This window comes from Amblyomma maculatum, chromosome 1, assembly GCF_055883805.1.
Source record: "Amblyomma maculatum isolate TAMU_Amacu chromosome 1, ASM5588380v1, whole genome shotgun sequence".
NCBI classification, from domain to species: Eukaryota; Metazoa; Arthropoda; class Arachnida; order Ixodida; family Ixodidae; genus Amblyomma; species Amblyomma maculatum.
The window spans coordinates 436826156-436838636 of NC_139344.1; the positions used below are offsets into that span (position 1 = coordinate 436826156).

The 12481-nt window shown below is 50.6% G+C and overlaps 1 protein-coding gene and 1 long non-coding RNA gene across 2 annotated transcripts in view; both read left to right on the plus strand.

Annotated features, from left to right (window-relative positions):
- LOC146209481 (uncharacterized) overlaps positions 1-12481 on the plus strand; it is a 40403-nt gene that overhangs the window by 14620 nt on the left and 13302 nt on the right. The window lies entirely within an intron of this gene.
- On the plus strand, positions 1578-2846 carry LOC146209482 (uncharacterized). Its single transcript, XM_084597534.1, has one exon. It carries the CDS (start codon positions 1614-1616, stop codon positions 2844-2846), a length of 1233 nt encoding a protein of 410 aa, XP_084453660.1. The 5' UTR covers positions 1578-1613.

Below are 12481 nucleotides of genomic sequence, written 5' to 3' on the forward strand. Positions count from 1 at the left end.
TCGGCAAGATCTGACAAGTCGGGCCCGGGATTGGTCTCTACATCACCGGAAAGCAATAGTAAATTTGCAAGATACACTATGTCACTGAGAGAACCGAGAAGTACCATAGGGCACGGCAGCACGATGAGACAACGCTCACTGGAGCGAAAACATTTTCCATAGCGCCTTCTTACCTGCGGAAAGAAGACGAACGGATGAGCCATCTGCGTACAAGCCCTGCTGCCGTGCCCTTTGGTAACTGGTAGCTCGCTGTCGGCTTTTATGTCCCGAGAAGTGTGAAGCGCCACGGTGGATGGTTTGAAGAGTGTCCTGTCGCTGGAAGTAGACGATGTTGGGTTCCCATCCGCGGGATGCAAGATAGGAGACGGCAAAAAGCTGCTGTTCTGTAGCACATTCGCGTGGTAGATCACGAAAGGCTGATATACTTCTTGATGTCCCGCTGGTATCAGCAGCAGGCTGGCGATGATCTGCGGAAAGAAGACGAACGGATGAGCCATCTGCGTAGAAGCCCTGCTGCCGTGCCCTTCGGTAACTGGTAGCTCGCTGTCGGCTTTTATGTCCCAAGAAGTGTGAAGCGCCACGGTAGATGGCTTGAAGAGTGTCCTGTCGCTGGAAGTAGACGATGTTGGGTTCCCATCCGCGGGATGCAAGATAGGAGACGGCAAAAAGCTGCTGTTCTGTAGCACATGCGCGTGGTAGATCACGAAAGGCTGATATACTTCTTGATGTCCCGCTGGTATCAGCAGCAGGCTGGCGATGATCTGCGGAAAGAAGACGAACGGATGAGCCATCTGCGTACAAGCCCTGCTGCCGTGATCTTTCTATGTATTAGAACAGAAATAAATTTGACCGACGACCTGTACAAATGGTTTCACAGAGCTTGTATTTCAAATGCTTCCCCAGCCAGCGCAGGCTATCCACGCATGCCCTATAGATCACCATAATGTTCCGTCTCCTAGCATCCGTCCCTCTTGAAGAAAAACCTCTTATGGACTGTACACACATTCTTCGATTTCAACGTTTACTTTAGTAACATCGCGATATAAAAACATAACCACACATACATCCCATGCTACAGGCCAAAACGATAGTCAAATAGCGAGTCCCTTATTTCACAGTGCTTGTAATACTTTTACACATCTTAAATGTATTATATAATATAGTATTATTAGATACTAAAAACTTACCCCGATATCTATGTACTTCGAGCACTATATTTTCGCTCACGTGGGAAACGCATTTCATGGTCAATGCTGTTGTGGCTGTAGGAGGAAGGAAAAGAAAATGCACGGGCCTGCTAATGGCTCTGCAGCGAGCCACCTCCGCTACCTCGTGCAGACAGGAGAGAGAAAGTAGAAAGAAAGGAAAAGAAGAGGGAAAGAAATAGCGCTCCGCAACAGCCGTCGTCCACCACCTAAGCGGTGGCGGGTGCAATGACGGCCTACAACAAACAAAAATTTGGTGGCTAGCGGCGTCTTTCTCTCCTTTTTTTCTTCCTTCTCTGCTTTCTCACTCCTCTCCGCACAAGGCGACGGAAGTACGATTCTGACCTGCCCCGCTGGAGTGGTGCAGTCATTCTACTTCCGGCCACCGCAGTGTACGGACGCGGAATCATGAGCTCCGTCGGAGCGGCGATAGCGGCCGTTGCTGGCCGCGGAAACAGGTTTAGCGCCGAAGAAGATAAGGACTACGAGATCGTTTTGCCTACCCTGCCCACCGGACGTGTTGTGTTAAACACGATGTTTTTGCACGGCGACGTGCGTATGAGGCCCCACAGGGTCGAGGACTTCAGGGATGCCCTCGCTAACGTCGGTGCGCTCCCCGACGTCGTGTCGTTGGGGGCGTACCAAATCAACCATGTGTGGGCGGTAACCATGAACAGCACGGAAGCCGCGAAGAAGCTGGCCGCCTTAAAGGAGCTGGAAGGCAAGGGACGCCGCTGCCTCATATTCGACCCTGAAGACCAGCAGGTGAAGCTACGCCTGCACTGGATGCTACACGGTGTCCAAGACGAGGACATCCGGACTGCTTTCGCGGCGTTCGGAAACGTGACCGAGGTGACGCGGGAGCGTTGGCGCGTCGTTGGAATGAGGGAAAAGGGATCCACCACGAGAACAGTGCTGCTCAAGTTGAAGCCAGGTATGAAGGTGGACGACCTGCCCCACCAGCTTCGCGTCGCCGGCGAGTTGGCTCTCGTGGTGGTTCCCGGGCGGCCGATGCAGTGCCTGCGGTGTCACGGCACAGGCCACGTTCGCCGTGACTGCAAGGTGCCCAGGTGCTCCAAGTGCAGGCGCTATGGACACGCGGACGAGGACTGCGTCCGCACCTACGCGTCAGCGACCGGGCTCGGTGCGAAGGACGACAACAGGGAGCTGATGGACGTCGCCGAGGCTGAGGAAGCAGCAAAAGGTGCCGACGTGCTGGACAAGGTTCCCGTGTCGCAGGGCACCTCGGTGACTCCGAGTGGCGACGCCCCCCTTGCCGATAAGCCAGAGCTCGCGCCGGCTACGGTGAATTTGCCACAGCCAAGCGAGGAGACCTCAGCGGACGCGGAGAGCCTGCCGGCTCCCAAGGACGCAGAAGCAAAGGAAGTGAGCGAGGTTCACCGGCACAACTGCGGTGGTCGGACGACCACGGCCGCTTCCCCCGGAAAACGCCCACATGCAGACACCAGCACCGGCAGAGACAAGGAGGCAACGCCTACTTCCGAGGAACCACCAGCAAAGGCGCCTCAAACAAGGAGGGCCACGTTGAAGCTTCGCTCAAACCTTGCGAGCGAGAGGCGGGCCGGCGACACGGCGCCTCTCGAGCACGGCCAGAAGCTCGAGGAGGACGGAGGCGTCTAACCTTGTGCTAGGCGCGAGAGGTAAGCACCGTGCTTTCGGTCTCTTCTTCGTATTTAAAAATGGCTCCTGCATCACCGTTGAAGGTCGCCACGCTAAATGTTAGAGGTCTGGCAGGAAAGAGAAAACAAGGCCAGGTGTACCGACTTTTAACGGAGCATGATATTGATGTATTAGCTGTGCAGGAGACGAAAGTTGACGGTGAGGAAGAGACCGAGAGCATGGTGCAACGTTTCACGCCTAGGTTTTTTGCTGTGGTTAGCCACGCTGTAGGCACATCGGCTGGCTGTGTTCTTTTTGTGAAGAAGTTGCCGGGGCTTGAAGTGCTTGGTCATTTTTCTTGTGAGTCGGGCCGGTGTGCACTTCTAGATTTTTCGCTGAATAGCACGGATTGGCGGATTGTCTGTCTCTACGCGCCTAATGTAGCAGATGAAAGGGCGCAGTTTTTCCAAGGCATCCAGCAGCGGCTCTGCACCGATAGACAACTGATCGTCCTAGGTGATTTTAATTGCGTCCTTAGTGCGCGAGACAAGACAAGCCGGCGGCCATACCGAGACGCAAGCACTGAAGTGCTATCGCGAATTGTTGAGGAGTGTAACCTCGAGGATGTGGCAGAGTGTCTCGAGGGAGCCCGCACCGTAAAGCTCACGCATTTCCAGGGTTCGAGTCATGCAAGGCTGGACCGCATTTATGCATCCCTCGACATCTTACCTGAATGCAATAGTTATGAAGTAGAGCCGGTATCGTTTTCAGACCATTGTTTAGTTAAATGTTCTTTTGGATGGGTAAAGAGAGGGAATTCTTTTTCGTGGGAAATGTGGAAATTCAATAATAAACTCTTTCAGGATGAACATTTTACCCGCATGGTAAAAGAAGAAATTGAAAAAATAAACCCAAGTAAAAATATGCACCTTTGGCAACAGTGGGAGCTGTGTAAAGAAACTATAAAAATTAAAGCAATAGAGAGGGCAACCTGTATACGTTTTGAGGAAAAGCAGAAAGAGACGGAGTTAAGGACACTGCTCCGTACGTTGCTTAAACAGGAAGCTCGAGCGCCGGGGAAATGGATTGAAGATATACGGAAAACAAAGCAAAAACTAGAATTGATAGACGAAGATCGTTATCGAGGTGCGTTAGTGAGGGCAAGGGCAGAAGACACAGCTGCAGGGGAGGCGCCATCAAAACGAGCGCTGGGGTTAGAAAAAGCAAACGCTCAACGGAACCACATCGACCAAATAGATTGGGGCGGTATCTTGGCGGCGGACAACGACCACATCAAAGCAGCGTTCAACGCCCATTACCAAACCCTCTTCGCATCCCACACGGTAGACGCTAACACTTTTAAGAACAAGTTTCTGGCGACGATACCGCGTCTGGACGATGAAGTGAAAGAGAGATTAGAACTAAAGATAACTGAAACAGAAGTGGAGCACGCTATCGATAGTTTAAATGCCGGTAAATCGCCGGGACCGGATGGGTTCAGCGCAGGTTTTTACAAAGAATTTAAGTACGAAATCACACCTATTTTGAACGCAATTTATAACGATGCCTACACATTAAATGCCCTGCCTCCGTCATATGGGTCATCCCACACCGTACTCATTCCTAAAACTGATGAAATAGACAAATTATGCCTGGTAACATCTTACAGACCCATAGCACTTACAAACGTTGAATATAAAATTTTTATGAAGGTTTTGGCCCGAAGGTTGCAAACGGTTATTAAGGATATAGTAGGACCACACCAAACGTGTGGGATAAAAGGGAGTTCAATAGTGACCAACATTCAAAAGGCGCGAAGTGTCCTTGAGTGTTGTGATGACTGGGATGGTCGGGTCGCCATGCTTCAGATCGACCTCGAAAAAGCATTCGACTGCGTCGATCACAAAATTTTGTCTTCCCTTTTAGAACATGTGAATGTTGGTTCAGTTATATGTAAGGGTGTGGCCCTGGCGTACCGTAACTGCACGACGAGAGTGATTATTAATAAGAGTCTGGGAGCCCCCATTCGACTGCAGCGTTCGGTGCGACAGGGCTGTCCCCTCAGTCCTCTTTTGTTTTGCATTTATATTGAAACATTGTGCATGAAACTTATGAATACTGTCAACATTAGTGCGTTTAGGTTACAAGCAGCCGAAGTGAAGCTGCTCGCGTATGCAGACGACATCGTTATTTTTACGGTTGACCAGGGGAGTATCACCGAGGCTGTCAAATGTATCCGTGAGTTCTCTCGTTACCGGTAGCGGTTGGTTGGTTGGTTCATAGGAAGGGAAAGGCGCAGTATCTGTCACACTTGCTCTGTGGACACCTGAACCGCGCCGTAAGGGAAGGGATGAGGGTGGGAGTGAAAGTGGATGGAGAGAAAGGGGGGCCGTAGTGGAGGGCTACGCAGTAATTTCGACCACCTGGGGATCTTTAACGTGCACTGACATCGCACAGCACACGACGCCACTTCGTTTCGCCTCCATCGAAACGCAGCCGCCGAGGCCGGGATTCGATCCCGGGAACTCCGGCACAGTAGTCGGGCGTCTTACCACTGCACCACCCCGGCGGGGCAATTACCGGTAGCGGGGTGAACTGGGCCAAGTGCCTTGGGCTCTGGCATGGACAGTGGCCGTCGAAACCAGATCGCTTTGCCAATGTTACGTGGACAGACATACCGACCAAGTACTTGGGCGTCGAGCTGGGTGCCTACCGCGAAAGCGAGCATTATTGGAAAGGGCAAATGACCGAACTACGGGAGAGAGCCGAGAAGTGGAAAGGCGCAAACATGTCGATTTTTGCCAGAGCTACTGTATGCAATCTTTTTTTTATCAGCAAACTTTGGTACGCAATGCAAGTTTTGAGTTGTTCGCGCGTAAACGTACAGAAGTTACACAGGATTTTCGCCGTTTTTGTTTGGGCAGGTAAATGGGAACGCTGCAGCAGGACGAATTTGTTCCGTCGGGTAAAAGACGGCGGTTTCGGTCTCGGCCATCTGTTTTTACGGCAGGTGGTCAACCGGTTTTTGTTTTTTCGGGATGCTTCGGACCCTTTCTTACGCACCGTCTGCCAAGATAGGCTACGGCGCCTACTGCCGGAGTTTGTTGTCTCCACCGAAGAAGCTACGGGTAGGATTTTTGGTTATTACAGGGAGGTCGTCGCTAGTGTAAGACTTCTTTCAGTGCGTTTTTCTAATGAATATTTGTCCACTGTAAAACGAAAAAAAGCTGTATCCCGATTTATGTGACATTGTTTTGCCACAACCCTTGTACAGAACCTTATACAGTGGAGGTCCGGGCAGAGATGTCTTGAAGAGAGTAAAGAAAATGCAGGTGTCGCCAGGAGCTAAGACATTTTTCTTTAAATTACACACCGGAACATTATCAGTAAAGAAGTTTTTGGAGGAAAGGGATTTTTTGTTACCGTGGGGGGCGCACTGTTTAATCTGCAAGCAGCCGGGAACAATAGACCATGTTTTTTTGCATTGTTGGGAAGGGGTTTATTTCTGGGATGTTTTGCAACGTACGATAAAGAAAGAATTTCCACTAAACTCCCACGGCATCCGGTATTTAAGCATTGATAATGAAGATGGCGTTCCGTATGATTTAATCATGCTCATGGGCCTCCACTCTATATGGCGCTCCAGAATGGCGGGTTATGACTGCGACAGGGATGCTCGACCCGCTAGAATACACTTTCGGGAAAGTGTGAATTGGTTTATTGCCATACAGAAAGTGGCTGCTGAACCTCCCGAATGGCTCTCAAGGGTAGAGCCTTTGCTGTCGTTGCGGGAGTTTTAATGTACTGAGACGAAGCCAGCCTGACATTGGCTGATGATGACCTTCCAATATGTACTTTGTTTTGTGTTATTCGTGTTGTGTTCTTGTGAAATGGTATGATCCAAAGCCAGGAAATAAAGAAAAAAAAAAGGAGTGGTGCAGTGGTAAGACGCCCGACTACTGTGCCGGAGTACCCGGGTTCGAACCCGACCTCGGCGGCTGCGTTTCGATGGAGGCGAAACGAAGAGGCGTCCGTGTACTGTGCGATGTCAGCGCTTAAAGATCCCCAGGTGGTCGAAATTACTCCGTAGCCCTCCACTACGGCTCTCTCTATTTCCACTTTCACTCTCACCTTCCTCCCTTCCCTTACGGTGCGGTTGAGGTGTCCACAGAAAATAAGTGAGACAGTTACCGCGCCTTTCCCTTCCTATAAATAAATGATCCTGACCGCGGCGGCTGCGTTTCGATGGTGGCGAAATGAAGAGGCGTCCATGGGCTGTGCGATGCCAGCGCTGTTGTTGTGGCTGCAAGAAGCAAGACAAATGCACGGGCCTGCTACTGGCTCTGTAGCTGAGCTCCCTGATTTATTTATTTATAGGAAGGGAAAGGCGCGGTAACTGTCTCACTTGTTTTATGTGGACACCGCAACCGCGCCGTAAGGGAAGGGAGGAAGGTGGGTGTGAAAGTGGAAAGAGAGAAAGAGGAGCCATAGTGGAGGGCTACGGAGTAATTTAGACCACCTGGGGATCTTTAACGTGCGCTGACATCGCACAGCACACGACGCCTCTTCGTTTCGCCTCCATCGAAACGCAGCCGCCGAGGTCGGGTTCGAACCCGGGTACTCCGGCACAGTAGTCGGGCGTCTTACCACTGCACCACCCCGGCGGGGCAGCTGAGCCCCCTCCGCTACCTCGTGCAGACAGAAGAGAAAATAAAGAAAAGGAAGAGAGAGAGAAAGACGCGCGCCGCAACAACAGTCGTCGTCCACCACAGAAACGGTGGCGGGTGCATGATGGCCTATAACAGATGAAAAGTCTGTGGCAGGCTAGCCCCAGCCGCAAGCGGCGGTGACATACCTGTTCCAGCCCCATCAGGGGAGTGCCTCAAAGATCCCCAGGGGGTCGAAATTACTCCGTAGCCCTTCACTACAGCTCCTCTTTCGCTATCAACTTTCACTCCCATCTTCCTCCCTTCATTTACGGCGTGGTACAGGTGTCCACAGAAACAAGTTGGACAGACGCTGCGCCCTTCCCTTCCCGCGAACCAATTAATTAATTAGGCAATGAAACTGGCTCTGTAGCTGAGCCACCTCCGTTGCCTTGTGCGGACAGGAGAAAGAAAGTCAAGAAATAAAAAGAAGTGGGAAAGAAAGACGCGCACCGACCACCACCTCAGCGGACGTGGGTGCAATGACAGCCTACAACAGATAAAAATTCGGTGGCAGGAGGTGTCGGTGAGTCCCCGCTGTAAGCGGCGTTGACCTACCAGTATTAGCCCCGTAGGGCCAGGAACAGTCACCCTTCACCACCACCACCTGTGAGCGATGTCAGTCAGCGCACGTTAAAGATCCCCAGGTGGTCGAAATTACTCCGTAGCCCTCCACTACGGCTCCTCTTTCTCTCTTTTCACTTTCACTCCCACCTTCCTCCCTTCCCTTACTGCGAAGTTGCGGTGTCCACAGACAACAAGTGAGACAGTTACCGCGCCTTTCCCTTCGTATAAAAAATCAAGAAATAAATCAGCGCACGTTAAAGATCCCCAGGTTGTCAAAATTACTCCCTACCCCTCCACTACGGCACCTATTTCTTTCTTTCCACTTTAACTCCCCCTCCTGCCTTCCCTTACAGCGTGCTTCAGTTGTCCACAGAAACACGTGTAACATATACTGCGCCTTTCCCTTCCTGTGAACCACATAAAATGGAAGCTAAATGTTCACTAAGCTAGGTAGAGCCGGTTTTCACGTGGAGGCCTTAATTTGACCTTCATATCACCTTGACCTAATGAAGTGTTGACATCGACGATTCCGTGGTGTTCAACCGAAGTGTATTCTGCGCCTTCCTTACTTCAAAACCTAAAGTAAGTTCCGTTTCGATGGAGGAGAAACGAAGTGGCTTCCGTGTGCTGTGCAGTGTCAGTGTATGTTAAATTTCCCCAGGTGGTTGAAATTACTCCTGAGCCCTCCACCACGGCACCCCTTTCATTCTTTCCGCTTTCAATCTCACTGTCCTCACTTCCCCAACGGCCCGGTTTAGTTGTCCACTGAACTTGCCTGACGATACCGCGCCTTTCCTTTCCTGTGTACCAATTAAAGTACTCTGTGGACTTTAACATACCCAAGTTCTTCAAAACTTTAGATCTTGAGGAAAGGAACGGGACATATAACGTCACTGACATTGTACAGCATATGAAGAGATGCCCGTGTGCTGTGCGATGTCATTGTGAGTTAGATCCCCAGGTGGTCGAAATTATTCCGCAGTTCTGCACTACGCACCCATTTCTTTCTTTCCGCTTTCACTCCCACCTTCCTCCCTTCCCTTACGGCGCGGTTCACGTGTCCACAGAAACAAGTGTTACAGATGCTGCGCCTTTCCTTTCCAGTGAAGCAATTAATATTGTTACGTGACGGCAAGCGATGACTACAGGAGAACACAGGACAGAGAGAAGATGCTCGATGGTCGTGAGGTGACGTTTAATGAATCTGTGTGCGGGCCTATTGCGCCGCTCCTGCCATCCCCACTGCTCTCTTCTTCCTCCCTCGTCCGTAACAATATTATTAAGTACTCGGTATGCCAACGCACACTAAAGATCTCCAGGTGCTCGAAATTACTCCGTAGAACTCCTCCATGGCTCCCCTTTCACTCTCGTTTTTCAATCGCCATCTTCCCCAATTCCCTTATGGCGCGGGCCATGTTTACGCAGAAACAAATGTGAGAGATACTATGCCCTTCCTTTCCTTTGAACAAATTATGATAAAGTACTGGGGCTCCGTCTCGACCGCAGGCGGCTGCATTTCGGTGGAGGCGAAACGAAGAGGTGTCTGTGCGCTGTGGGATGGTATTGTTGCGACTGTAGAAAGGATAAAAATGGATGGGCCTGCTACTACCTCTATAGCTCAGCCCCCTCTGCTGCCTCGTGGGGACAGAGGAGGAACTAGGGAAGGCCGCGGTGGTGCAGTGGTTAAGATGCCCGACTTCTGTGCCGGAGCACCCGGGTTTGCCGGTGGCCGTGCTACAATGGGACGAAACGGAGAGGCATCCGTGCACTGTGTGATGTCAGTCCACGTTAATCCAGCACCGCACCGTCCATCTGGCGGAAGAGGCGCAACAAGCCAAAGGCTACCTGCCAGCCTCTAATCCGAGGGCGCACGACTGCCCGTCTTCCCCGGCACGCGTGCCGGGGGCGGGCAAGAGGACGTCCATTTCAGTTGGAAATAAAAGTTGTGCAACCAACCAACCAAGATCCTCGGGTTGTAAAAATTACTCCCCAGCCCTCCACTACGGCACCTTTTTCTCTACACTGGTGGTGGAAATTTCCGGAGTCCTCCACTACGGCGTCTCTCATAGCCTTAGTTGCTTTGGGACATTAAACCCTACAAACCAAACCAAACCAAACTTTCACTTTCACCTTCCTACCTTCCTTTGCAGTGTGGTTCAGTAGTCCGTAAATGTGACCGACACAGCGCCTTTGCTATTAATGCGAAAGCATTACTTCGCTATGTTCACAGATTTCTGTCCGCATACCGTGTCCGCAGGCCCTGTCCGCAAAATCGTGTCCGATGCAGTTGTGAATATTTGAGAAGTGTTAGAGGTTAAATAGCGGTGTCAATCGATAGAGGGTGCGGTAATTTTGTTGCTTAAGAAATAATTAGGCCAATAAGTAATTAGGTAATTAGAATCATTGGTTCACGGGAAAGGGAAGGCGCAGTATCTGCCACACTTGTTCTGTGGGCACCTGAACCGCGCGTAAGCGAAGGAAGGAATGTAGGAGTGAAAGTGGAAAGAGAGAAAGGGGTGCCGTAGTGGATATGATATCATGGATGTGACTTCACGCAACCGGAAGTAGAGCCGAAAAAGGGCATAGGAAAGGATTGACGCACAATTGGAAAGTACCATACACTAAAATGGGCAAACAAGTGAATTAGGCAACTAGAAGCAACCAGAAGCAACCAACAGCAGCATCCGTACTTTCGCATTACTACAATTCAGGTTCTGCAGTGGTCTTTAATTTTATTTTGCAAGGCAATTTATTTTTTGTCGTATTTAGGAGTGAATATCCCAATTAGGAATTGAGTTTAAGGAATGCGTTTCAATTAACCTTTCTCTGCTATGAATGCTTCTTCTTTTATCGAAGCGGCCATATTTCCACAAACTGCTGAGAATCTCTTTACCAGGATGCGTATCTCATTGGAATTGTCCTGTCTGTGCTTCTAGGTGCGCAGCTCGAGCGCTACTTGTCGAATGGTAGGCTGAGAGGACATCCGCTGTATTCGAGACTGTAGCGTCGTTGGGTGAAAGTGTCGGGAGACGGGAAGGAAGGAAGGAAAACTTTATTCAGCCCGATATTATTTTGGTGGTTTATGGAACGTCAACAGAGATGTCTGCTTGTTGCATTCACAAGAGTCTTCTCGGTCCACCTCGTCCACTCCTACATAATGGCCGGTTGCCGTCAGTCCAGGGCTCCGCTGGCTACTGCCGCCCGTTCAGCTCGCTGTACCAGATCTTGCTGGTCTTCGCACCGGTCGCTGGACAGCAGTCTCCCATTGCTACGCACTCCGGTTTCGAATTTTGGGGACCATGTCTATGTTTTGACAGGCCCATGTGAAGTGATACAGTGTGGGGTTTTCAACGCACCACGGACATCTGTCCGCGTATATGGTAGGTGCATTTTGTTTAGTATGTGTAGGTTTGGGAATGAACCCGTCTGTAATTGTCTTCATATGACAGTTTCCTCTCTCGTGAGAGAACTGTGCTGTGGGGGATATCGCATTCTTGTGCCTCTGTAGTTTTCTAGTATGGCCGAGTATGATTTGGGTGCTGGCAAAAGTTCCGCAGACTCATCGGATGCTTGGAAAGTAGTGTATGCTCCAGCTATCCTGTTTGCCTTTTGGTTCCCTGCCACCCACTTGTGCCCCGGTACCACACACGGGAAAATGAAGATAACTTTGTTTGCATTGTATATTGTAAAACGAAAGCAAGAGAATGTGTCAGTCATTGTAGTTATCTCGTTTCACAGACTTTCATATTGTCCCTAGATGACGCATGGACAGCCGAGAAAAAAGTGAATTTCTAAGTTAACTTTCACACAAGATAACACGCCATGCTCCCGTGCACACAAGGACGCCTGTAATATAATGGTTCCCAGGAAGGGAAAGGCACAGTATCTGTCACACTAGTTTTTGTGGACACCTGAATCGTTCCGTAAAAGAAGAGAGGAAGACAGGAGTGAAAGTGGAAAGACAGAAAGAGGAGCCATATTGGAGCGCTACGGGGCAATTTCGACCACCTTTGGATCTTTAACGTGCGCTGACATCGCACAGTAAAAGATCCCCAGGTGGTTGAAATTACTCCGCAGCCCCGCACTACGACTCCTCGTAAAGAAGGAGGCTGGAAAATCTAACAACTTTCTTTTATTGTCTGTTTTAACGCTGACATCGCACAGGGGGGGGGGGGGTGAAGGGCGGCTTGTCATGGCCAGTCCTGCTGGGGCTGGGATAGGTATATAAACACCGCTCGCGGCGGGGGCTAGCCATGCCACCGAAGTTTTGTCTGTTGTGGGCCGTGATTGCACCCGCCACCGCTTAGGTGGTGAACGACGGCTGTTTCGGCACGAGTCTTTCTCTCCCTCTTCTTTTTCTATCTCCTTTACTTTCTCTCTTCT